Source organism: Pogonomyrmex barbatus, unplaced genomic scaffold, assembly GCF_055798465.1.
Source record: "Pogonomyrmex barbatus isolate J1 unplaced genomic scaffold, ASM5579846v1 scaffold18, whole genome shotgun sequence".
Classification (NCBI taxonomy): domain Eukaryota; kingdom Metazoa; phylum Arthropoda; class Insecta; order Hymenoptera; family Formicidae; genus Pogonomyrmex; species Pogonomyrmex barbatus.
The window spans coordinates 5678317-5703984 of record NW_028297114.1 but is presented as its reverse complement, the minus strand read 5'-3'; the positions used below and the strand labels follow the sequence as shown (position 1 = coordinate 5703984).

Here is a 25668-nt window from a genome sequence, read left to right as displayed (position 1 = left end):
CTACGTCGACCGCGGCGAAAATCCACGTTCTATTCTGCCCGCCCGCTAGTCCTATGAATTTTCAGTAAGTTTTCATTTAACAAGCGCAATTGATAGTCTATAAAATGATAATCTCACAATCGGCAGGCGAATATTATCGGAACCGGCTCCGATACGTTTAAATTTGACTCTTGCGACTGCATAAGATTTTAATATATATATATATATATATATATTTTTTTTTTTATTTAATTTAAAAAGAGACCGTGACAAGGTCACGGCGAGAAATATTCGTCTTTGCATTTTCGATTTTCTCTCGATCGGCGGTTGTGTAATTTTGAAGTGGTTTCTTCTTCCTCGGACGCGCCGGTGATAAAATAACTTTAGAAAATGATTTTTCGGTAGCTGTGTGACTTTTTCTCGCCCGCTGCGTAAAACCGTGAATGTAACGATGTCGCCTGCAGTTGCACGACGAGTTTATCGAATCCACCTATTAACTATGCCTGACAAACTTGTCGTACAGCACGACGATCTGGTCGTCGGTTTCATTGGGATCTTTTTTCCAAGATTTCCGGGCGAGAGAATGCAACCTTCCTCCCCTCCTTTTTTTTCTCACGATCAATTCGCTACTCGTAGACCGGATGTACATCCGCTAATATCGAAGTTGCGACCGTAAAGTTCCACGCGGCGGTTAACCGAGCTGCGAAGTCAGCCGTACGTCGGTCAGTTAATTAGCCGGTTAGCCGGTTTATTTTTACACGGGTTTTCGTATTAATAGCGCCATTAATCTCGAATCTGCATCTGAATCGCGAGCGTTGTCGCGATGTTAAGCGTCCGCGCGAGATCGCGATCGGATTCATCGCAAGGCGGGTGGGACTCGAGGCTAAAAATTAACATTCAATTTAACGAGTCAACGCTTCAGCGCGCGTAATTGACGCGTCGGCGCTCGCGACTTCTCGGGTTTGTTGAAACTTGTATGGATCTTCGAGACCCGCGGTCTCTTCTCGAGGCGACGCGAAGCGACGGGAGACCCGGCGCGCTGTAATCGCGAGAAAGAGCGTGGCACTCCTCGACCCCCTGATTATTATAACACGTCGCCCCGCGTATCAGGCCGACGGAGGCGTGTAATCGCGATCGTCCTCCACGACGAATTTCACGAGATCCCGGCAATCGCACGGGTTTTCTACAACGGGTGGCAATTACGCGTCGCGATACTTGGCTCGCGTGCAAGGAGAAAAAGAGAAAGAGAGAGAGAGAGAGAGAGAGAGAGAGAAGAGAGACGTGCGTTATCGTCCCGCGTAATTGAAACTCGTTAGCGGATCGTGCCACGCACGAATCTGAAATGCCGGGGGAAACAGATAACGGGGAGGAGGAACCGTATCCGGCCTTATCGCGCTCGTTTCCGAACGGAATTAAAGGCTTGCTATTAAAACGCCGGGATTCATGAGCCCCCGCATCAAAGGAGCTTTATGCGCGACGTTCTAGCGCTGGCTAGTCTCGATACGACACAGATAACGGGGCTTGAGGGCGAGTCACAAGGCCCACATTTTAAATATACAATCCCGCACTCGAAATAAATCTTATATATACACACTTTAAATATTCTCTATTCGCGACATTTATAAAATCATTTCATGATCAGACGTTTCTTTGTGCTCCGCTCTCGCGCATTCTTTTTTTTTTTTTCTTTTTTTCTTTTGTACATTTTAAAACGCTTGCTTTAAATGCCTTTTTCTTCCTATCCTAAAATCGACACAATTTTCTGTGAGTTTAAAAAAAATTTGAAGCAGCGTTGCTCTATGAATTATACATCACGACTTATCTCTCTTTTTTTTTTTTTTTTTTTTTTTTTTTAAGTAATTTCTTTTTTAAAGTTATGTCTTTTCGACTTAATGAAACTTCTGTATAAGATCGCTCCCTGCAAATTACGTACTACGATCTATTTTGCTTGAGGCCGGATAGTTTATCACCCGGAGTTTTCGCGGATTTACAAAATTTCGCGATAATGTTGCTACACGCGAATTACTATGGTTCACGGTCGAAGACGTTTCGCAAATATTCCGAAATTCTTTCTTCTTATCGGTGCGTTTAATCAAAACTTGTTAGTGCGACGGTTCGTTGGTTGTACGTATCTAGACCGCAGAGGAAACCGATATCGGAGGAAGAAACTTATCCGCTCTTATCGTGGTCGTTTCCGACTAGCGTTTAAAACTGTTTATGCCGCTCGCGCGACGACGCTAGCTCGCGCGCGTGCATTCACATAATATCGCGCTTTTTGCTGCGTTTGCTCGATTTAAAATTAGAAAAAGCTTGCTTCATGAATACACATCGGCTCATACGATTCATATTGACGCAACTTCGTGCCGTGCCTACCGAATTATTTTTGCGTTTAGATATCTGCGTGATATCTGTCGTCGGACATTTTTTTTTCAGCACTGCATACAGGCGATATAATTTTTTTATATTAAAGAAAATCTCTACCAACTGAAAGATCATATCAAAAGACACAATTTCACAATGGCAATTAAATATTCAAAAAATAAAAATTTAATTTTCATTAAGGAATTATATAAAAAAATAAAGGTTTATCTAAATGAATCTGTAAAGACTCAAGAAGCGATATATTCTTTGCGTTTTTTTTTTGCGTTACGCAATATAACATTCATTGGTAACTCGATAAACGTGCAACACGCGGATGTTGTATCGCATAATCATCGCATCGTCATCGATTTATTCATTTATCGGAAATTTTCTACGAACTTGTTTTGTCTTATGTACACGCGACACGATTCACGATCGATTCCCGCATTTATTTAATCCTTACCGGGAAAATTGTAAAGACGTACTCTGCGGTAAAATAACTCGAATATCTCCGCGAATCAGGGAGATTACAATCAAATACAGCACGAAGTCTGTCTCTGAGAAACAATAGAAAATATTTCGTAAATAATAAATATGAGTATTATTAAATGGCACTTAGCTCTCGGTAACGTGAATAAAACCGGAAATAAATCGCATCTCTAAAAGAAAAAAAAAAAAAAAAGAAAAGAAAAATAAGAATAAAAAGTTACGAAATCGCGTATTGTAACTCGGATTGTGATTTTTAAATGCTTAAGAGTGAAGAGTTTTTCGCCGAGTCGATTACGCCTTCCTCCAATTCGCGTCTCTCTTCGTCAATTGTATAATCGGTCGAGGCGGAACACGCACATGGGACGGGATGGGACGAACCACGTTTTCGCGTGGTTACGAATGCATACGGATTCAGCAAAATCGTAACGGCCAGACGAAATTATAATCGAACCTGACGGAGAAGGCGTTGAGGGGAGGGGAAGGGGAGAGGGAGGGGGGGGAGGGGTTACCGCTAGTAGAGTACCGCACCGGCCGCTCTCTCGCGCTCGCTCGCGAAATATGCTCGTCTTATCTGCCGCGGCGCGGACGGCTGGCGCGGAGCGCGGCTAAAAGCTTTGACCTATGGCAGTCGGTCGACGATAGCCGGCCCGTGCATTCCACTCCGAGCGCACCCTTTCTGAATGGCCCGCCTGTTCCTCGCCGCGATCGCTCGACGCCGCGCCGCCGCTCCGCCGCGACGACGAGCGAGAGCAGCTTCGCTGGTTTCGCGTGACGAGCGAGTGCCGTAAGTGGCTCCGTCCCGCGAGTGGCGTAAGTCCAATTTTGAGAATTTGCCCGAGGAATTTGCGCGTGTAAAGCATTCATGCGACGACTTTAATAAATACGCAGTTACTTCGTAACGCGCGAGTCTTAACGAGCGAGGATTTGTCCACCTCCGATTGCGGAGGAAAGGGATGGAGGAAATGCCTAGTCTCGTGCCTATTCTCGATTCGCAGACGTTCGAGAGATAGCGGAGTAAACGCGCTGGGGCGTCATCATCATCGCGGGATTTCGAGCGGGATCGATGTAATCGCGCGGTCGGGGGGCCGCCGCGAGTCGAAGCCGCGCGTTGTACCCGGGGGAAAACGACGAAGTGGAGCGACTGATAAAACGAAGCCGGAGGAAACTCGCGGGAGCGTCCACGATTAATGATCTCGATATACGCACGATTCTCGGAACGCGTGTAATAATCGCGGGCGCGACTCGTCAAGAGAGCTGGGCTATTGAGGAGCCGAGCGAGCTGCCGGAGGCTCGCGCGCGTTAGTTCGCATTAGTTCGCGGAATCTAATTCCGCGCCGCCGATCGGCTCAGGTGAATGAGCGAGCGACGTGTGCACGCGAAGGTGTGCGCATAATCGATGCAACAACACGATTTCGAATGCAGGTTGCGCGTAACTCGGGAGTGGCTCTCGCAGGGGAGTAGAACGTTTCAAGAGAGTTTGCTCTCGGAAAGCTAACGCTCGATTCTCTCGACCTCTACACGAGCCACGATTTCCCCATCTCTCAATCTCCTCGACTCCCGTCTCTCTCTCTCTCTCTCTCTCTCTCTCTCTCTTGATTCCCGTTCTCTCTTGATTCTTATACCTCTTATACGATAAATCCCGCATGCGCGCGGAGTTAACGGTCGGGCCGTGGAATAAATCTCTTTTTTTATATTACGAGCGAAATTATAACGCGCGGTAGGCGTAACGCCGTTTAAACGATTCGTTTTCTCTCTCTCTCTCTCTCTCTCTCTCTCTCTCTCTCTCTCTCTCTCTCTCTGCCGAGTTCGAAAATATAAAAGTCGAAAATTGAAAACGCGCGATTTTAGTTGAGGTAAAAGTTTGCCGTCGAGGAACGCGCGATCGGTCGCGCTCGAACGAGGCTCTCCCGGTTCTTCCACACCGTGGGCGCCGCGAGTGGGTTGGTGACCACCGAATCGAGAACTTCGCGGCCCACTCGTATCGCGCTCGCCCACGTAAAAAAACCAAACCTCTCCTCGTGACCGCGTAGGTGCTGACCCGATGGCTATACCCTCGCCATTCCGATCTCTTCGATTTTCGAAAACCTTGCGTGTCCATCTTCATTAGACTCTGTTACTCGACAATGCTATTTTTGATTCCAGCACTGCTAGCTTCTCTCGAGAAGATATTCGAAATTAAGGAAATTCAGATCATTTTAGATGATACTTGTTATTATAGAGATATTTAATGTTTAAGATATAAAAATTTACTTTAGAAGATAAACTTGAATATTTGAAGGAAATATCTGTGGTATTTTTTTGCAAAGCTAGATAAGTAGTTGGCTCCGATCTGATCGAATATATAACGGAATGTTTTGGTCGCGATGCTTTCAGGTGGGGATGAAGCGCGTGTCGCGAGGGCGAGAGGAAGCGGACGCGGAGCATTACCGAGCCCCATCCTCGCTAATGGAACGCCCTCGTCGAGAGTGTCACCACCTCGCGCGGGCTGGGCAGTGCGGATTACCGAGGAGACACTTACCCCAACGTCAAGTCAGCGTCCATCGGTTCCAGATACACCATCGACGGCCGTCGAACGATGGGCTAGCGAGCGGACGGCACCGGTTTGGACGGGTTGTGCCGCATCGTCGTTGTCAGCAGCAGCAGCAGCAGCAGCAGCAGCAGCAGCAACGGCAACAAACGTACGAGGAGGATCGTTTTCCGCAGCGGATCGAGGACCAGCTAGCACGGCTGGTATCCGTCTCGAGCATCGTCGGCTCGAGGAGAGGGAGGAGCTGGAGGCGACGAAGAAGGTGGAGCATTGGCAACAGCAACAGTGTCAGCAGGATCAACGGCAGCGGCGTCATCTTGAGACGCCAGCGGCGCAAAGTCCAGCAGGACGTGCTTTTGAATTGAGTGGTCGGCCGATGTCGCGTAACAATGCGATACCGCCGCTCACGCGGCCTCCCTCCTCGCGAACGAACATTGCCGCGGGCGCGGCCGCGGGCGGTTTCGTCGCCGGCACCGACGCGGACTGTGTCAGCGGCGCCGGCGAGGATGCGGACTCGCGCGTGCACGATCACAGCCGGCCGTTTCCACCGCCGCGGTTACCTCTCGTGCACGTGACGACGGTACCGTCGGTGCCGCCGCCGCCGCCGCCGCCACCGCCGCCCCCGCTGGGATCGCAATCGGTACCCGGGACTCCGACGCCCCGCGTGGCGGCGCCCATCACCATGCCTCTAACGCCATTATCGAGTTCCTTCCGGAGCAGGCCGTCCCTGCGTCGCTCGCAGAATATCATGGAGACGCCATCGCCGGGCGACGCGAATTCCAGGAGTCTGCTGTCGCCATCGTCCACGGACACGACGATAACGACGATCGCGTCCTCACCCAGGAGCCCGATTGGCGAGGTAAGCCTCGCTACGCCACGACCGGACGGCGAGAGAACCATCAACGAGTACGTCGAGGCGCCGTTCAAGCACTCGCGCTGCAATCAGGAACGACGCCTCGATGCCGAGAACAAGACGGCCGGGGATCCCAAAACCGATAGGAGGCATCATCATCATCACCACCATCATCATCATCATCATAGAGATCATCACGATGACGCCGCCACGGTGGTGCCGACGCATCGAGCGCGCGGTCGTGCGAGGAATCAAAGTTTGCGCGGTTTTAGCGGCACGACGACCGGCGGCTCCCCCGTCGCCGCGTCGACGACGGCGGCGGCGGCGGCGAACGCCGTCACGAAGCAGCCGGTCTCCTTCACCAAGGAGCCGGCCAATACCCTTGGTGCGAGAACTTACGATCCCGCCGGTCTGTCGATCATATGCGATTTTTGCGGCAGGTGTCGATGCGAGTCGTGTCGGGAGCCGCCTCCGCTGCCCAGCAAGTGGCTCTGCGACAACACGTGCCTCTGCTCGGCAGAGACTGTCCTAGACTATGCGTCGTGTCTGTGTTGCGTCAAGGGACTCTTCTACCACTGCGTGGACGGTGGTAGCGGCGGTGGTGTGGCCAGCAGCATGGACGACGAGGCCGCGACGAGCTGCGCGGACGAGCCGTGCTCCTGCACCGGTAATCGCACGGTATCCAGGTGGGCCTGTCTGGGCGCTCTAGCCCTGGTGATGCCCTGCCTGTTGTGCTATTGGCCTCTTCACGGCTGCGTCACCCTCTGCGAGGCGTGCTACGTGCGTCACGCCGCGCAGGGCTGCCGGTGTAATCCGGGTGCGACCGGTAGCAGGCATCACCCCATCACCAGCGATATCGGGGACTCGAGGGATCCGGAGAAGAGGCTGTTGGACCCGGTCACGCCGGAACTCTGAGGTGCCGATCTACCGCGTAGAAAGCGGCGTCTTTGGTGACGCATCGGTGACCGCGGAAACAAGTTCGGGATAGCCCCAGGAACACCAGGGAGGAACCCCGCCCTGATGGACATATGTATGTGGGGGTGGGGTTTAGTGGGAGCAAAAGTGAATTGCATCAAGTACAAGTGCTGCATTTAAGTCGAGGAGAACGATATCGGATTTTGACGAACCTGTACGTTTGATGTCTCGCGAATGTCTTTATTTATTATTCTTCCATGAATGAAAAGTGCGTGCGTATGCGTGGGAGAGTGTTCACGTCTCTTGCGTGCGTTTCTGCGCGCGCAAAAGAGGCGAAAATGTATATGTATGTGTGTGTGTGTGTGTGCGTGCGAGAAAGAGAGAGAAAGAGAAGAGCGAAAAAGAGAGCGATGTACGAAAGGAGTATCTGCCTGTATACGCGTGTGCGAACGGTAGAGAGGAACGAGGTACGCGAGTGGCGTACCGTCCAGACATACCACTTACGCATAGATAACTCTATACATAATGAATTATACGCATTGTACCACGCGCGCCGAGCGAAATCGAATGAACGGTAATATATCGGGGTCTGGGAGGCAGGGGGGAGGGGGGGAGACTAGATACACCCAGAGTAAAGAAAAAAAAATGCTAAAGTATATATTATATAAATATATAAATATATATATATATATATATATATATATATATATATATATAGATAGATAGATAGAAATGTATATTGTATATTACGTTTGTATAAAGAACAAACTTTTCTACGGTTAATTTATTTGCGGCTGTAACGCTAAGTGTATGGTTCACGAGATAGAACGAGAGACGACTCGAAGACGACGGGCGAGAGGGGGAGAAATATAAAATGTCTATCGATCGATATGGTAATTGCGTTCGAAGCTCGCTATGCGTAACGAAAGTTTTCTGAAGGCAAACGAATGGAGATCTGAGGAAGAGAGAAAGAAATAAAAATAGAGGTAGATGCCAATTTTTGTGTTGTATAACGTGATTCGTAACAATGACGGCGAGGAAGATTCGTTGTGAAAGAGCCGTATATTGATAAAATCCAGTTACATCGCCGCGATATTTGTAAGCGAAAGCAAGCAAGAGGAGAGAAGGGTAGAAGGGGGGACGCGCAAGACGGAAAATAGCGGAGGCCCCCGCGCGGATCGTCGCGTTTTCCATTTCGTTAATGTTTTCTCCAGTATTATCTAGTCCTGCGAGCATCCTTTTCTCAGTTAACGTTTTGTCATTTTAAGAACGGACCATGCGGCGTGCACGCGCGGGAATGGAGTCGCGAGAAAGAAGAAACCCTCCCTTCACCTCATCCCAATCCTAATCCCAACCCCTATGCCGGTCCCGATTTCATTTGTTATAAATAAAGATTCAAAATCGGTAACGTGGCAGACATACTCGTTTTTCTTTCGCCGGTCGTGGCAAAAAAAATTATAATTTTACTCTTTCTCTCTCCCTCTCTCTATCTCTTTGTCTTTTTCATTCTCTCTCCCTCGTTCTCGAGGGACGCGATCGGTGCGTGCGATTTAACACTAGAACCACCGACAAATTTTACGCACAAATTTGCCATGCACGTGTGAAAGTGACATTTCCGTTGAATATATAAATCGAATTACTTCAACGCGGCGTAATCGTGCGATTCTCGGCCGAGGTCTCGGTCGAGGAATCGATCGCGCGATCGAAGAGATGCGCGTTGATTATCCAGGAACACAGCAATATGGCTCTAGTGTTAAATGCGAGATACGCACCGACGATTTTTTTCTCCGTTTTAAAAGTCGCCCGCGCATTTGGGGTTGCTCGAAGGAAATTTTCGAATATGGCGCGACTGGTTCTTCCCTTTCGGCGATATTCCTCGGCGCGATTTGGAAGGCGGTCGATCGGAGCGGGGTCGCGTGACTCGGTTTTAGCATTTCAGCGCGAAGCGTGGGCGGATATGATTGTGTGTGAGCGAATGCTAGGGTGTAACTGGGTCGATTGCATGGGTAAAATAATCGCGAGTGAACGAAGACGAGCCGGGAAGAAACGATGTCGTTGCGGACAGATGTGTGCGGGAGGAGGAGGACGTCGTGATCCGAGCAAACTGTCGTTGCACGATCTTGACTTAGCACGCGTCTTTATCTTTTTTTTTTCTTTTCCGAGGAGAAATTGCTTGGAATGATTCTTTTCCGAGGAGAAATTGCTTGGAATAAGCTCGGCATTTCCTTTTTCCTCTTCCTTCCTCTCGATGGCTCGCTCGCCCTTCTTCGCGAAGGGCGGGCACTGAGATAACGGGAATAGAGAAGAGGACAATATATGGAAAAGAGCGCTTACGGCTTCAGTGTGGGAATGGCTAGACCGCGAAAAAGCGAGGTTTTTAAGTATAAGGTGAACGCGACCGAATCGAGTAACGTTGTCTGCGAGGCGAGTTGGCCTTCGTCCTTTCGCGATTCGCGAGTCTTCGACGATCACGGTCCTCCCGACCATTCGAGAGAAATGAGAAAACAAACGATTTCCCAGTCGAGACACTCAACATCCGGAACGACATCTGGTCTTCAGGCGGATTCTTGGAATCTCTCAAATCGCTGGCTTTAATCGTGATTTAACTGATTCCTCGTCTTTCAGTTTTAGCTCGATGCCCTTCCGGATGAACCCGGACTCACGAGATTCACGTGCATCAAATACGACAATGCTGCGTTTTATTTCGGTTTTTTTTTTTTCTTTTTTTCTATTTGCCATCGATTGCGAAATCAGCGAGATTTATGCTCGACTCGACTCGACTCGACTCGAAACGCGCGACCTGAACGCAGACGTTCGCCGAAGACAATGCGATTGCACACCGATCGACTAGCGAAGGCGCGAAAGGACACGAAGGCGTGAATGGAACGCGAGTGCATGTGTATATGTTACGTGTAGTATAAGTGCGTGTGTGTGTGTGTGTGTGTTTGTGTGTGTGTGTGTGCGCGCGCGTGTGCGTGCACGCGTGATTGTACGCGCGCACGCGGGTGTGTCTCGCAAAGCGAAAGAAAACAAGTTTTTATCAATATTAAGTCTATACGATCTGTATATGTCTTGTAAATATATATATATATACATATATATATACATATATATATACGTGCATAGATATATGTACATACTTGTGCATTTATACATTCGACACGTCCTGTACGTGTTCAACCATCCCGACAATTCAATCTCCTTTACATCAAGCGATCGATCTTCATTCTCACAAGGCTTAGCGTAGTTATGTAATTACATCTCCAGAATTAAAATTTCAGCTCGAGATAACAAATTCGACAAATGAATAAAAATAAAACGTAAGGATTTTGAATTTCTTTTTTTGATTTCTTTGATGATTGATTCTAAACGCACTCTACTCTTAATACTAGTGCTATTCACATTTAATTAAATTTTTTCATTCCTCGCGTGGTACCAAGTGATCTAAAAGGAAACCATCTATTCAAACAAAAAATTGATTGATTAATGAGTCTTTTATTGTAAGATGTATCTCTCCCGAGATACATCAGTCGCAATCTCGTGTCGTAACATATCATCGAGGTCTCTTGAGGAAGAGCAGCAGTCGACACGGATTGAACAAAACGTCAGCATCAGGCTCTGCACCATTTCGTTTCTTTTCTGGTCGCTCATGCATGTTACATCCAAGAAGGAGCGGCAGTCTTCCACGGATGTCCTCTCGTCGTCGTCGTCGTCGTCGTCGTCGCCGCCGAGGAGCCGGGAGTTCGCTTCTGCTCTGTTTGCTTTGCAGCCGATCGACAAGGCGATCATTACCGAGGGATTCTAGATCGTCATTAGCGGGCAATTGAATGCACCGTAGCGCGCGACGGAGGAAGCGAACGGATGTAAGCCCGTTAGCCCGGCCAGACGCGATGCATGGCTCCGCCATGACACTCGTTATAGCCGCGAGACTCTCGTTATGAAGGGATAAAGTCGCGATATAGAGGGATAGAGAACGGTACGGCTGTACGAGATGTTAACGGCGGGATTGCGATACGTCTTCTGCCACACAGCAGACGCGAATCTGGGAGCATACGTGACAAACGAGACTCCCCCCCCCCCCTCCACTCCAGTGCATAGAATATTCTTACGTCAACATAACAGTTAATTCGTTGGTATCAAATTGGATATTTCCTTATCTTGATTTCTAATAATTAAAATTGTGCACGAGAAGTGCGCGAGAACTGAATGAAGGCTACACTCTGATGGACTCTCGGTCTGCCGTTGATTGATCATTATCAACGTCATTGTTTATAGAACATATTTTTCATTCAGCTAAGAGGCATTATTCTATTATTATTTAACCCTGCGATGGGTGCGTAGTTCATCCCCGCGTTCGAAATTATCGAGGTGCCGCCGGGCGACGAATTCGTTAACGAAAGTCGAAAAAATAGCTCGTACCGCCCGTCTGTTTCTCTCGTTCATGACCGATTTGTGATGCCGCGCGTCGATCGGAAAGAGGGAGAAGAAGAAAGACAGATAGAAACGTAAGGGAGGAAAGGGGGTATGGAGAGGATGGAGAGGTCCGGACGCGCGCGACGAGCCGAAAATAAGAAGAGAGCAAAGTGGCCGGCTGGTCCAGTGGTGTCATGTGACCGGAAGTGGCATTCCTTCTTCGCCTCCCTCCGGCCACCATCGCCGTCTCTCTCTTCCACGAAGCTACGAGATGCCCAGTACCAGACCTCCCTCTTTCCAGATCTCCCCTTCCTCCACACCTCGTCCTCCTTCCTACCTCTCCTCTTCCTCCTTCACCTCGTCCTTCCTCCTCCTCCTCTTCCCGTCCCTCGTCGTGTTGTTACTTATCCCTTCCTCCACGCTCGAACGAACGCAGCGACAACGGAAGATTGCCCTCTCTTAGAGATTCGTTAAGCACGTCAAAAGACATCGGGGCATCATGAGGGACGTCGACAATGGATTTCCGTGTTTAAAGCGCGATATCGGGATATACCATGAAAATCATACGGGCGGACTCCTTTCTATCTCTTCTCATCCTCTTTTGCATCTAATTGAGGAAATCGGATAAAATGTGGGAGTAGTTTATTAATCGCGTAATTTATTATCAATAAATCTGTTCCTTCTCGTCGTCCTATATACATATATATATATATATACACTACCATTCATAAATTTTCGGATAATTTTAAAAGAAAAATAAAATAAAATTATAAATTTTTCAAGTAGCATATCAATCTGTGATAGATAAATTTAACATTTTTGATATTTTTATACAAAAATTTTCTATTTAGTTTTTGTTTAAAAAAATATATTTTCGTATTATGTTGCTAAAGTAACAAAACTTATTACGTAAGAATGTATTTTCTTTTAAAGAGTGAATTATTTCTGAACGATTCAGTTTGCTATGTACATAGTTTTTGCATACAAAAAGAGAAATTTATGCGTTCAAACGTTGGGAGGGAAAAAAGCGAGAGAAAAAAAATTGTAAAAAAACCAACTAAAGTGAACAGATTTTAAGCGACGAAAAAGTTTCGATATTTTATGTTTGTTCTATTTAAGCTTCGCCGTTTCCTGCGTTCGAGTGAACACTCATCCGGACTGTGGGTTAAGAAAAAAAAATGTAAAAAAAAAAAGATATATAGGCATCTCGCGCGGACGTACGACTGAAAACAGCAGTTTAAACTTCAACGATGTCATTTTGATGCGATCTGAAAACGACGGAATAAATGTTATATATCTGCATGTGTTACGTTCCCATCCTTCAGCCGTTAAATTGCAGGATGACATCGATCTGGTTTCAAGGTATCGAAATAGGAGCCCGCGTAGTGACATAACGCGTTTCCATTCTTTCGTCCCGTAGGCGAAGTCGTCAAATAACATCGATGTCGAAATACCGAAATAAAATCCGCGAATCGATATAAGATTTCGCTTCCTTTCGCTTTCGCGAGCCGTTCCCGTTTCGTTCTCGATGACGCCAACGAAGTGAACGAATCGCGGTGCTAGCACGACGCCTCCGCGAATTGCCGCGATATGATCCTCACGGCGCTCGTTTCCGCTTCGCGATATTTCTCGGGGAGGAACGGAAGGGAATCTGGCGGAACGTCGTTGCGACGCGACGCGACGCGACGTCGACGTCGACGTCAACGTCGGCATCGCCCGGTATCGCCACCGCGCACCTTGTTCCCGTTATTCAAAGGTCGCTGGCGTGCCACCACACACCACTGTCACGGACAAAGACCTTCGACGAGTCCGGCTCTCCGGCGCGGATGTCATCCGCGGCGACGGCGGCGGTGGCGGTGACGGTGGCGCGTCGACCGAGTGGACACGAGCCTAATTTTAGGGGCCCCGCGGTGCGCGGCGTCCGCCTGACCGAAGGGAGAAAGAAGAGGAAGAAGAAAGCCAGGAGAGCCGGCGCGGCCGCGACGGGCCGAGCGGAAAGAAGACGTTTTTCTCGGAGATGAAGTCGAGAATCGGGAGAAAGACCAAGAAAGACAGAGAGAGAGAGAGAGAGAGAAAATTCTCGCGCACGGTCGACGTCAGCGTGATGTTTTTGCGACGGAGCCGGCCGCGAGTGTTCTATATTAAACTCCGGGCGGACGCGAGCAGACCTATTGCGAAACGCACGCCCTGATATTTTCGTTGCATCGCGCGAGTAACTGCTTCCGGCCGAGTGTTCTCTGTCTCTTGGTTGAGCTCTCTCCCCCACCCGTTATCCTTCTCTCTCTCTCTCTCTCTCTCTCTCTCTCTCTCTCTCTCTCTCTCTCTCTCTCTCCCTCCGTCTCCTCTCTTCCTATACTCTTCCATTCTCGCTACCACCTCGTCGTGCCGTTCCGTCCTTCTCCCTCGTCGTCCCCGCTTCTCTTTCTCTCCCCGGCTCTCCATCCCGCTTCGGCCGTCTTCTTCTGGATCGACGGGCGCAGACGGCCGTGCTTCTTCAGCCGGCCGGAAACACCTACGCACCCGTTGATAGCGTGTGAGAGCGCTATAAGGTGGGACGGAGGCAATAGGATAAGCCTACTCACGAGAGATTGCTGTCGTCGACGACCTCCTTGCTTCTTGCTCTTGTTGCGTTTCTTCCTCCTCCTCCCTCTCTTCCTTCTCGACCTCCTCCTTCTCCTCCTCCTCCTCCTCGTCTTCATCTTCTCCCCCTCGTTCTCCTCTCCCTTCTCTTCCTCGCATCGCCGCTCGCTTCGCCTTCCCTCCTTCCTCTTTTCGTCTTCTTCCTCTCTTCTTCCCTTCCCCCTCGCCGTCAACCCATACGATGGAATTCACCCAAGTTTTTTGCGCCCGCGAATAAACACCACCGTACGGTGGAAGACGGCCCAGCCCGAAAGCCGCGATCGGTCAACTCCCTCGGTATCTCCTTCCTTTTTCCTTCTCCTTTTTGATATTTATTTTCTACTTGGTCGACACGCGGGGAAAAGGAGTGCGATGGTGTTTATGGCGGAATCTAATCAGAGTCTTATCCGAGACCAAGACTCAATCGTGCGTTCCCCTCAACATTCGTTCCTCACGTAGGCCGCTATCTCTCTGATCTGAGATCGATCGACTCGTATAAATGTGTGCGAATTCTTTCAAATTCTCGCAAAGTTCCTTGAAGAGACTTTTCGTTAAATCGAATTTGCAAAGAATAGTACGCAAAGAATTTCTACTATACGGGAATATTTCTACTATACGTGCGATAGACATGACCTTCCCAAGGTCAAACTTGGTATACAAAGGAATAATGGGCAGATCTTGACTGAACTGAAGACATCGTTTTTCCTACAGGGGAATTTAAATTCGCGGAAAGAATTATTTACATTTGTTTAATACCTATATATATATATATATATATATATATTGAAATGATGATATAATAAAAGCAACAGATAGCATATATGAATGCATTCTAGTTTTCTATCTTATGAAATTCAATAATACAATTTTCAATTCCAAATATTGAAATTGCATAAAGAACTTTTTTGTATATCTTTATCTCTTAAATCTATTTTTCAAAAAAAGTAAAGAAATATCGAAAATGCAATAAAATTCATGCAATTTATAAGTGCAACATAAATGTTAATTATCGAAGAAAAGAATAATCATAGATCAAAGTAGATAAATTGTTTACAAGTAGACAAAATTAAATTCTATAAAGTGAATATTAAGTTAAGTGTATGACTGAAGTAGCTTTTATCGTTTCAACCATAAAATAGATTTCCAAGTTTAGAATGTTTATTTGCTGTTCTCTCTATTTCTTCTATCATCATTTCAACGTTTTTCATACTCGAAGTCATTTAAAAGTCGTGTCATAATTCATTCAATGCTTTTCATTGCTGATTACAATATTACATAAGAACACGATTCTATTTAAGAAGACAACTTTGTAACTCAAGATAACTCGGCAGTTTTATTTGAAAAATTTTTATTAAAAATTAAATGAGAAAAACATTACTAAGTGACAAGCATGATAAGATTAAGATCAATTATGATAAAATTTTAAAATTGATCTCACACAAAAGCAATAACTTGTTGTTTTCAGTACTTACAGTCATATATATTCTCAAAATATCTTATCATAGCTCAAACAAGAATTAATAATTTGTGTATACAATCAGTTTTTAATTAATCCAATTTATCAAGAAAATGACGTCACATGATATCAAAATTTTAAACCAAGATTTAAGTGATAGAATTGTCGGCCGTATGTTCTTCGGATTGTGTTAATTCTTTTTCGGTATTAGTTTTATTTTGTGTAGCAGTATCTTCATTTAATTTAGCTTCTTCTTCTTTTTCAGGTACTATTAGTTTGTCGTATCGACTTCCAATTAATGGTAAATGAGGCGCTATCGCACTTGGCTCCAAGAAGAGTGCCGGAGAAACCTTCCGCACAAGAAAATATATTTTAATTTCTATATTTGTGATCGTGTTATATGCATTGCAAAATTCAATTATTATCAATTTTACATTAACTATTTAGAATGGGAGACATTATATTTATGTATATGTAATATTTATATATAATGTAATATATTAAGTATAAATAAATAAATTCAAGACACTTCTAATATGCTGAACAATTAAAATATAATAATAACTATAATATTATTATAAACGTTTACTGCTTACCCGAATATCTTGGACTTTAGCTTCCCGTGATGTAAACTCACGTAACAAGTAATTTTTTCCGAATTCGTGATAAATTCGGGTATCATTTATTCTAAGCATTACATTATCGATTCTAAGAAAATATCGTAATAATATAAAAAAACTGCTGGGCATGACTCTCTGCACAACAAAGAATCAAGAATTTATATACAATTTTATTGCAAATTATTACGTAGAAAAAAGTTTTGTTAAAGTTGTCTAAAAATTTTGTCAAATACAAATCTGAAAATAATTTTGTTAGACTGTCAAATCTAATGTAGGATGTTTAAACATTATAATACTACAAAATATTTTATATTTTAGCAAAATATAATTTGCTAATTTGAACGTTCTATATAATTATTTTGATGGCCTTAAATTATTTTCATATTTGTACTTGATCTAATTTTTAGATATCTCAACAAAATCATCTTTTCCCTATAGAAAGGTATGAAATAACTTACAATTTTTACCGAATTCACGGCAATACCATTATCATGGAGTTCGTCTTCAAATAGCGTTAAATCATGATAAAACATAATCTTATCCCTCTGTTTTAATTTATCCGTATCAATTCTTTCATTTGTTTCCTCGACTTGAAAGCCAGATATTGTACCTGTATAATTGGTAGTGAATGTCCAATCGAATGGCTTTATTTTTTCTTCTAGATATTCACTACTTTCCGATCTGTTGAATAATATTTGAAATAAAAAGATTATTTAAGTTATAATTATACATAAATTTATCATGTTCAAAGTATAATTTTATATACCTTGATTCTTTCCATGCTTCCGCACAAGCAAGTTGTACATTAATCTTCCCATTAGAGACATATCTTAGAGCATCCAAAGCATTAAATTGTAGTGACATTCCGTTCTGATGTGTTAAGGTTAACACATTATTTGGAAACACCATATCTGGCATATGTGGCAATTCTAATGCATTATTATATCTACAAGAATAGAAACCTTATTTCTAAGCATACAATATCTTTTTAAGATAATGATTAACATATAACATACATGCAAAATTGACAGGCATTTGCGTCATTGGTACCGCAACCATTCTCACTTTTGGAGCACTTTGAATGGAGTATATGAGACTGGGTATATTTGATATGCCATGGAGGACAAATGTGTTCTTCTTCGTTTACCGGTAATCTTAGAATGTCGATACCACCGTGCACTTTTATAGCTGTCATTGCCTAAAATTAAAAAGATTTGTCCACTTCAAGAGAATTTGACGTCGGTATAGGTTAGATAATTCATAAAAATTCAAATTTAAAAAGATATCTATCTCTTATCTTAATCTTTGTTTTCCTAATATTTTTCTAATATAATAATAAAGAAGAAATAAAATAGACAGATTATTCTTCCAAATTAATACAAAATTAATTATTCTTGCAATATTACTGAGCATTCATTATCCACTTACTCCGAAAGACAATTTGATTTTTGTAGTGAATTACACACAAGTTTTAAGAAAACATTGATATTTTGGAATATATATATATATATATATAGGTTTGTATTATATTTACATTATATTAACCGATAGTTTTTAACAGTTTGTGTATCTTCCTTAGAAACTTCAGATAACCTCACCCAATTTGAATCATGAACTAATAAGAACATAGTGATGCTTGTAAAAGCTATGAAAATTATCCTAGAAAAGATTATGAAGTAGCAGTAGCAGTAGTCCTAAATTTTAAAAATGTTTTATGAAAATAATGCAAATAAAAATCTCGAAAATTGACAAAATATCCAGAAAAATATAATTGAAAATGAGATAGCATTATCTAAATTTCCGAAAATTTTTCAAGATTTTCAAAAATTCGACGATTTCATAAAATTTTAATTTCCATAAATCAGAATTCCAAATTATAGGAATTTAATTTATTAAAAATGAATGTTAAAATAAAATAATTAAAAATAAAATAAGAAAATTATAACTTGAAGCATCTTTGAAAAATCAAATTTTAAAAAATTTTTTTTGCATGTACATAACTTTTAACATTAAAACAATACTGTCAATATCAGAAAATATTAATAAATAAATGAATATATTTGTCAAAAAAATTTGGACAATTCATAGTGGCATGAGCTTGCAAATACAGCATACTAATCCAATGTATGGCACTAGAAAGTTTGCCCTCAGCGTGGAATTCTCTATTGAAAAACTTAACCTAATCTAACCTATTTTTAAAAATTTCATTTCTAATGAATTTATTTTTGCTAAATAACACAAAAAATTCTTCAGTATTTTACAATACTATTATTTAAAGTAATGAAAATTGTTCGATATCTGATATGTATTAACCATTTTATATAGTCATTTTTATATCTCACGTGTACGTTAAGAAATACCGGTTCTTCTTTTGGTAATGTATATTTGACTTTATTTGTAAATTATTTAAATAATCGCTTCATAATCCAATCGTCTGTTTTAGAGCAACTTATCTATTCTTTCTTATAATGGATGGTATTGATTTATTTGATACGTTTTGTACGACACATAAGCTGCAACTTGAGTCTTATGGTGTTCCGCAATTGTTTTGGAAAATTTTATTCAAGAAGATACAAAATCAGATTTATGATGCTGGCCTCGCTTTTCAATTGATGCAAGTGAAATATGAAAATGGAGAAAGGCATGTCACTGAACCGATATGGAAGCTAATTGTATCTGCAGAGAAGGGTATTTCTGTTGATGATTCCAACAATATTTACCTTATTGACCACGCATGGACGTACGATGTTAGCAGTGCTCAACAGAATTTAATTCAAGTACCTGGTCTACTCAATCGTATGTGCGTTCTCATGGGAATAAATACTGAGGCAGATGAACAGGAGAAAATTGAAAATGTTCTGAATGAAATGTGGCGTTACAATCAGTCATATTCATTGAATTATGGGAATATAGAAGACAGAATGCCAGTATGGTATATTATGGACGAAGTTGGTTCAGCAATAAATCACAGTGATGAGCCAAATTTTCGAGCCGTGCCTTTTCTATATATGCTGGATGGTGTAATTTATACGCTTCTGTTTCCTATAAAAGATTCTGTTGCAGGAGATGAAGTTACGAGAGATTTTGCAGAAGGCCAAACGAAATGTCCTGAAAAAAGACGTGCACTGTTATTACCTTGGATCCATAGCACTTTTAAAGATGAAAATTTTGATCAGAGCGAACCAGATGCAGATTATTTTTTGACAGGCCATATTCCTGAAAGTTTGCCGAAAAATCTTGACACGATTAGGATAGATACTAGCAGAAAATTAAAGGTTTTTTCAGAATACAGTTATGTAAATGATTATTTGACAGATCCAGCATTTGAAGTTACCGATAATAGAGAAGAGGCAGATATACTATGGCTCGTGTCTCACTACAAAACGTACGAGGAACTGAATGTTTCCTTGCCACACGTTTTTATAAATCAATTTCCATACGAGAACGTGTTAACGACGAAAGATCTCTTATCGATTATATGCAGAAGAAAAGCGACGGACAAATTGTACGACCCGGATACTCTCGAAACGTATCCAACTTGGTTACCAACGACGTATAATTTGAGCACGGAATTAGTACAATTTGTCGCGTATTTCACGCGACGAGCAGAGAAGAATCTGGATAATCATTGGATCTGCAAACCGTGGAACTTGGCGAGAGGTTTGGATACTCACATCACGAATAATCTGTATCACATTCTACGATTGCCTTCTACAGGACCGAAAATCGCGCAAAAATACATCGCCTGTCCGGTTCTATATAATAGACCGGATATCAATCAAGTGAAATTTGACATACGATATGTCGTGTTGCTGAAATCGGTAAAGCCACTGCGCGTATACGCCTATGCGAACTTCTTCCTGCGTTTCGCAAATCAATCGTTCGCGCTGAACAATTTTAACACATACGAGCAACATTTCACCGTAATGAATTACACCGAGGAGAATTCGCTGTTCCACATGAAATGTGCCGATTTTATTATAGAATGGGAAAATCAGTATCCTGATTATTCTTGGAGAACTTATGTCGAACCGAAGATTCTGTCTGTGTTACGACAAGTTTTTGAAGCCGCAGTCGCGCAGCCACCACCGAAAGGAATAGCTGAGAGTCCGCAGAGCAGAGCTGTGTACGCTGCCGACTTGATGCTAGAATGGCGAGATAATGAAATGCAACCTAAACTATTGGAAATAAATTTTACGCCCGATTGCAAGCGGGCGTGCGAATATTATCCGGATTTCTATAACGATATTTTTAAATGCTTGTTTCTGGATATTGATAATCCAGAAGTATTTCATAAGTTGGATTCAGTCGAATAACATCAGATTGTTTATATAATTTCTAATTATTTTGATAATTTTATTTTTGTTATATATAAAATAAGTGATACAGATAAATATCATGAAAAATATGGAAAATATGAAAAAAAAAACATTTCAGATAAAAGTTATAGAAATCTTTTCTTCTCTTCTTTTATTCAATTGAAATTCTACAATTTGTCTAAAACACTTTTCCATATCTTCTATATTTTTTCAAGGTATACGAGTCATTTAAAGTGGGCCATTTTATATATATAGTTTTGTTAAAATTTTAATAAATATAAAGCAATTTTCAAATGAATGCTGTCCGATTGTTTAGTTTTGTTATGTAATGACCTAAATAACTAAATTATTCAAAATGCAAAATGGGTGTTTTGTTACTTAAGCGAATTCATATTCATGAACAATGGAAATATATTATGCTTATTGAGTTATTCGTATTTCGGACTCGTATTCATATCAATGAATCGTATTCATTTCATAATATCACTTTCGATATTTACATAGATTTCTGATTTAGCATTAATTACATTTGCATTAACGGCTTGTGAATTGCATTGCGAAATTAATTATATTTCCAGGCAGTTTGTAATTTTGCGTAATCTTTTATTCATTAAAATCAATTAGCATGAAGAATCCACACATATTTAATCGGAAAATTAGTCGTGGCTCGGGATATATAATTTTAAAATAGCGCCACGAATGCATTAGTTTGTTGAACGTAACCAAGTCGGCGTAGCAATCGCATTTTCATTGCGCTCTCTCGAAACAACTTCTCCTTTCTCATTTTTCCTTGATGTGGAGAGAGAGATATATCCCTGGTACACAGCAAAACACAGCTTTTGTATTAATAATAATCATTCGATATGAGGATCGTTTGCGCCGCATCAAATTGCAAATATTCCTCAAAAAGCGAGGATTCGTCGAACGTCATTTTTATCAATTTTCCCAACGATGACACGTAAGTATGATAAGTGTTTTGATAAATTGATGAACTTTTTCACAATGTTTGGATTGTTATTCGGCTTTATTTACTTATTTCGTCTATTTCATCCTTGCTGAACAGCTGTAGTTGTCACACATGGATGTACTTATGCTGTCCAAACTTGATAATAATTTTTGTAGAGCCAAAACATGGGCGGAGTGTTGCGGCAGATCAGACTTGACCACAAAGTCGAATGCAGAATTGCATTCAAATCATTACATTTGTTCCCATCACATTGAAGATCGCCATTATGTAAGCAAAACCGCTCCCATTGTTATAGAAGAAGGTACCGTTCCTACTTTATTTGGGAATGATTCGAGTATCGGCAGTGACAATTCAATAAATACGTTTGATAAATCACAGCATCTGCAAGAAGTAGGCGATAGCATGCCTCTAATTTATTACAACGAAAATGTCGAGATGGACAATGTCAGCATTAGACTCGACAATTTATGTCGGATCTGTGGTGAATCTATTCTGAATGGAACAGATATTTTTGCTACCAAAGGTATTGAGCTTAGATTGAAGGAAAGGATAAATTTGCATATGCCTATCTCAATCGACATAGATGATTGTTTACCACAAAAAATGTGCTCCGATTGCTGCAATAAATTGGAAATTGCACATTCATTAGTTGTTTCATGTTTGAAAACTGATATACGTTTGAAGAGATTTTTAAATATTGAAAAAGAGGTAAGAAATAATTTACTATTTATCACTTAATCAGTCAATTTTTAAATATTTGTAAGTTATATTTCTGTATAAAAAATATTTTTTAAATATATTTATCAATCTATAAATATATTTTGTTTTGCAGTCAGGATATGAGAATAAATATAGTGCATTGGTTGACGAATGTTCATTAGAGATAGATCAAGAGATGTGCATTGATGATAATATGCATGCTGATTCATTCATCATTAATAAGTTGATAAATCCTGACTCGGAAACAAGTTTAAGAGGATTAGAAAATGAAGAAATACGGAGTAATAATTGTCAGACCATTGCAAAGAATGTGCCACTGAGGACTACAATCCAAACTTGTAGTGATGTTAATGTTAGAAGTGACATGATTGTCACGGAAGAAATATTAAAAGTTCTACAAGATAAAATTCAGAATGAAAATTCTAGCTTTTTATGTCTACAATGTCAAACTTTTTGTAAAACTTGGGAAATATTTGAGAATCATAAGATATCTTGTACCAAGGAACGGAATGTCTCAAAACATATAAATATATCTAGAATTACAGAGAATGAAAAGTGTGAGAATGAGCCCAATCGCAAAGTAGAAAATTCACAGACATGTAATGAGGAATTTGATGGCAAACAAATTATCGAAAAAGCTACTTGTGAATCAGTGCATTGTTCTATTTGCAATCGGACATTTAAAAGTCAGCAAGATTATGATAATCACAAATGTCTTCACGGAAATTTCATTGAAACGAGTAAATGGTGTGGCCATTGCAAAAAAATATATCATAATAAAAAAGATTTGTTAATTCATATCATGGAATCGCACGAGGGGCGATTGTTACTTAAATGTTCTACTTGTGACAAGACATATGAAAAATGGTCTAGTTTAGATATTCACGAAGCTACTCATAAAATGGATAAACCTTATCTTTGCGATCTATGTGGAAAACGCTTCAAGCATTCCAATAATTTAAGAGGTCATAAAAGAATTCACTTGGATGAATCTATAAAGAAGAGACATGTATGTGATATCTGTAGCAATGCGTTCAGATCACGGTAGTAAACAGAAGTTTATTTTCATTACTTTACAGCTACAGGATTATTTTACAGCTATATTTCTAGAAATATAATTATATTTTTATATAATTATATTTTTCACAACTTACCCCTTGTAGGTTTCATCTGCGAGAACATATGAATCAACATAATGATAACAGACCCTATTCTTGCGAACAATGCGGGAAAGCTTTCTGCAAGAGAATTCAATTGCGGCAACATATGTTATCACATGGTTCTAACAGGCATGTGTGTCCGATATGCGGTGCAACGTTTAATCGCAGAGGAAACATGAATACGCACGTGAAACGGCATAATAACGGAAACGAAAGATACACATGCAGTGTAAGTGCATTATATCTTGTAAAAAAAACTTTATGAATTTCTTACTTTCTTGGAAAAATTAACCGGCATCGAATTGTTTATTTTATTACAGGTTTGTGCATACAAATGTAAGTCCATGAGTGAATTGAAGATACATAGAAAAAAGCATACCGAAGAGGAAATAACGGATAGCATTAAGAAAAAATGCACCGATAAACAAATATGGCGTTGCAAGATTTGTAATAAAATATTCCCGAAGCGAGCTGTCCTGATGAATCATGAGCGCGTGCACGGGAGCGATAAGTTTTACGAGTGCGATGAATGTGGCAAGAAATTAGCGAGTAAAAGCTCACTGATATATCACAAGAAGTCGATGCATCTAAGGGAGAAGTTGCACATGTGTCATTATTGCGGAGATTCGTTTGTCTCGAGAGAAGCGCGGCTGATCCACGAGAGGATACACACTGGTGAACGTCCCTACGTTTGCAAAGTGTGCGATACGCGATACAGGTGCTCCAGTAATCTCAGTCAGCACATGAAGATTCACATAGGTCTGAAGCCGCACAAGTGCCATTACTGTAACAAAGATTTTACGCGCAAGGGTACACTAACCGTGCACGAGAGAATCCACACGGGCGTTAAGCCATATCCTTGCGAGACATGTGGTAAAAGCTTCTCGCAGAAAAACGACATGTTGAAACACGCTAAACGCACAACGGCAGATCGATGCGCAGCATCCACGAGATCTTTAAATAGGAAAGAGAATACGTTAAAGCATATCATGGTGCATGAGCAAGATACCTTGATGACTTCGAATGTCAATTCGTCACATATTCTTCAAGTTTATGTCGATATTGGCTCTTCGGAAATTAAGTAATTTTGATAATATCCGTGTGAACAGGGAAACATGAACAGCTCTCAGTCGTCGAATAAAAAAAATTTTAATAAAGATTTAAACAGATTTTTGAAGGGACTATTGTTGCACATGAAGCGTTTTAAAGAGTTAAAAATCAACTGTATTCGGCAAAAAAAAAACATTGACAAAAGAATATTTCTCTGACTGTTTATACTTATTACGCATTATTGACAAACTGATATATAAGCAAAAAGAAACTATCTATTACTTCGTTTTAGAAAAATTTGATTGCATGTTTATAATGTAAGTATAATAAACTATGAAGAAGTTAAAGTTGCTCTTCTTTATATTTTATAATTATTTATTATATTTAAAATTTGATAATTTTTTTTAAACTTTCCAGGTATCTGAAGTTATATGTTTCGAGAGGAGAATTCCTATAGTGTATAGTGATTTAAAGTCTGATGTTTCCGCAGAAGATTGTAATTTGTTAATTGCGTCGATATAAAAAGAGAAGATTGGTTTTTACAAATTGTGCCTTGAGCATACAGACGAGCCTCGATCTGGCTTGGCAAGCAATCGCTTGAAAGCATTCGCCTATATCTTGATGATTATTGCTGAAAGATGAGGTGCAATAAAAGTCATTGTTATATATAGAATAATACTCTTTATTGTTTTTGATAGTTGTTGTTTTTCATATCGTGCGCTGCAGTTTCTTTTTACTTAACTTTTGTCATTCAATATCCAGTTAAACGACTCTCCGTTTTACTGTCAGTTCTGCTGCTGCTGCTGCTGCTGCTAATATATTTTGGTAGAACAGTACATGATACAACTCCACGATTTTAGAACAAAGAGAAACGAAAGGAAATGGCGACACGCCCGATCACTCGCGAACACACGTGTGCCGTATTATTCGTCGACCGCATATAGGACTAGAGTAATTGCGATTTCTCTCCTGTGTGACACTTCTTCATGCCGATTATATATATATATATATATATATTTTTTTTTTAATTCTCAATTCCTAAATGATCGAGGGAGCACACGTGCTTTTGTGCGCAAGTAAAAACGTGGACCCGATCGAGTCGCGTGCGTTTTCGTCTTCTGCTCGCTCGAACGGCGACGATCGATGACCGGTGGTCTTTTCTCAAAAATCATCACACGCTCGTCACAATTTACATTGTTCTCCTTTTCTATTTTTCATTT

General features: G+C 41.6%; 4 protein-coding genes and 1 long non-coding RNA gene across 7 annotated transcripts in view; 3 read left to right on the top strand and 2 right to left on the bottom strand.

The window, feature by feature from the left end:
• sty (sprouty signaling antagonist) overlaps window positions 1–10235 on the top strand; it is a gene marked incomplete at its 5' end in the record, with an annotated part of 31400 nt that extends 21165 nt beyond the window's left edge. Inside the window, one exon of the mRNA XM_089075274.1 lies at window positions 5203–10235. Coding sequence (XP_088931400.1) covers window positions 5203–7124 — 1922 coding nt within the window. The remainder of the gene's footprint in view (window positions 1–5202) is intronic.
• A 3665-nt stretch (window positions 10236–13900) lies between these two features.
• Window positions 13901–15068, bottom strand: LOC148937010 (uncharacterized). The gene is made up of 2 exons (XR_016138860.1): window positions 14120–15068; window positions 13901–14049 (listed from the first exon to the last, which is right to left on the bottom strand). It is a non-coding gene; the product is annotated as an uncharacterized LOC148937010 (long non-coding RNA).
• A 419-nt stretch (window positions 15069–15487) lies between these two features.
• Window positions 15488–17871, bottom strand: LOC105431761 (TIP41-like protein). 2 transcript variants are annotated; one of them, XM_089075283.1, is made up of 6 exons: window positions 17767–17871; window positions 17249–17430; window positions 16999–17178; window positions 16691–16913; window positions 16209–16367; window positions 15488–15962 (listed from the first exon to the last, which is right to left on the bottom strand). In XM_089075283.1, the coding sequence occupies exons 2-6, from the start codon at window positions 17425–17427 to the stop codon at window positions 15762–15764; spliced, it is 942 nt and encodes a 313-aa protein (XP_088931409.1). In that variant the 5' UTR covers window positions 17428–17430; window positions 17767–17871; the 3' UTR covers window positions 15488–15761. The 2 variants fall into 2 exon arrangements, with proteins under 2 accessions (XP_088931409.1, XP_011644489.2); XM_011646187.2 differs by having other exon boundaries at window positions 17661–17854.
• A 469-nt stretch (window positions 17872–18340) lies between these two features.
• Window positions 18341–20849, top strand: TTLL12 (Tubulin tyrosine ligase-like 12). The gene is made up of 2 exons (XM_011646185.2): window positions 18341–18606; window positions 18676–20849. The coding sequence occupies exon 2, from the start codon at window positions 18701–18703 to the stop codon at window positions 20546–20548; it is 1848 nt and encodes a 615-aa protein (XP_011644487.2). The 5' UTR covers window positions 18341–18606; window positions 18676–18700; the 3' UTR covers window positions 20549–20849.
• A 367-nt stretch (window positions 20850–21216) lies between these two features.
• On the top strand, window positions 21217–25141 carry LOC105431759 (uncharacterized). 2 transcript variants are annotated; one of them, XM_011646183.3, is made up of 6 exons: window positions 21217–21509; window positions 21615–22226; window positions 22351–23282; window positions 23402–23627; window positions 23719–24765; window positions 24866–25141. In XM_011646183.3, exons 2-5 carry the CDS (start codon window positions 21630–21632, stop codon window positions 24481–24483), a joined length of 2520 nt encoding a protein of 839 aa, XP_011644485.2. In that variant the 5' UTR covers window positions 21217–21509; window positions 21615–21629; the 3' UTR covers window positions 24484–24765; window positions 24866–25141. The 2 variants fall into 2 exon arrangements, with proteins under 2 accessions (XP_011644485.2, XP_011644484.2); XM_011646182.3 differs by having other exon boundaries at window positions 21226–21509; window positions 21674–22226.
• Window positions 25142–25668: the final 527 nt, after the last annotated feature.

Coding starts and splice junctions, on each gene's coding strand:
- LOC105431761 (XM_089075283.1), bottom strand. CDS start 17,427: ATGACAGCTATAAAAGTGCACGGTGGTATCGACATTCTAAGATTACCG. Junction 16,368..16,690: donor CCGTGAATTCGGTAAAAATT/GTAAGTTATTTC, acceptor TTTGTTGTGCAG/AGAGTCATGCCCAGCAGTTT. Junction 15,963..16,208: donor CTAAAGTCCAAGATATTCGG/GTAAGCAGTAAA, acceptor CTTGTGCGGAAG/GTTTCTCCGGCACTCTTCTT.
- TTLL12 (XM_011646185.2), top strand. CDS start 18,701: ATGGATGGTATTGATTTATTTGATACGTTTTGTACGACACATAAGCTG.
- LOC105431759 (XM_011646182.3), top strand. CDS start 21,415: ATGAGGATCGTTTGCGCCGCATCAAATTGCAAATATTCCTCAAAAAGC. Junction 21,510..21,673: donor AATTTTCCCAACGATGACAC/GTAAGTATGATA, acceptor TAATTTTTGTAG/AGCCAAAACATGGGCGGAGT. Junction 22,227..22,350: donor TTTTAAATATTGAAAAAGAG/GTAAGAAATAAT, acceptor TTTGTTTTGCAG/TCAGGATATGAGAATAAATA.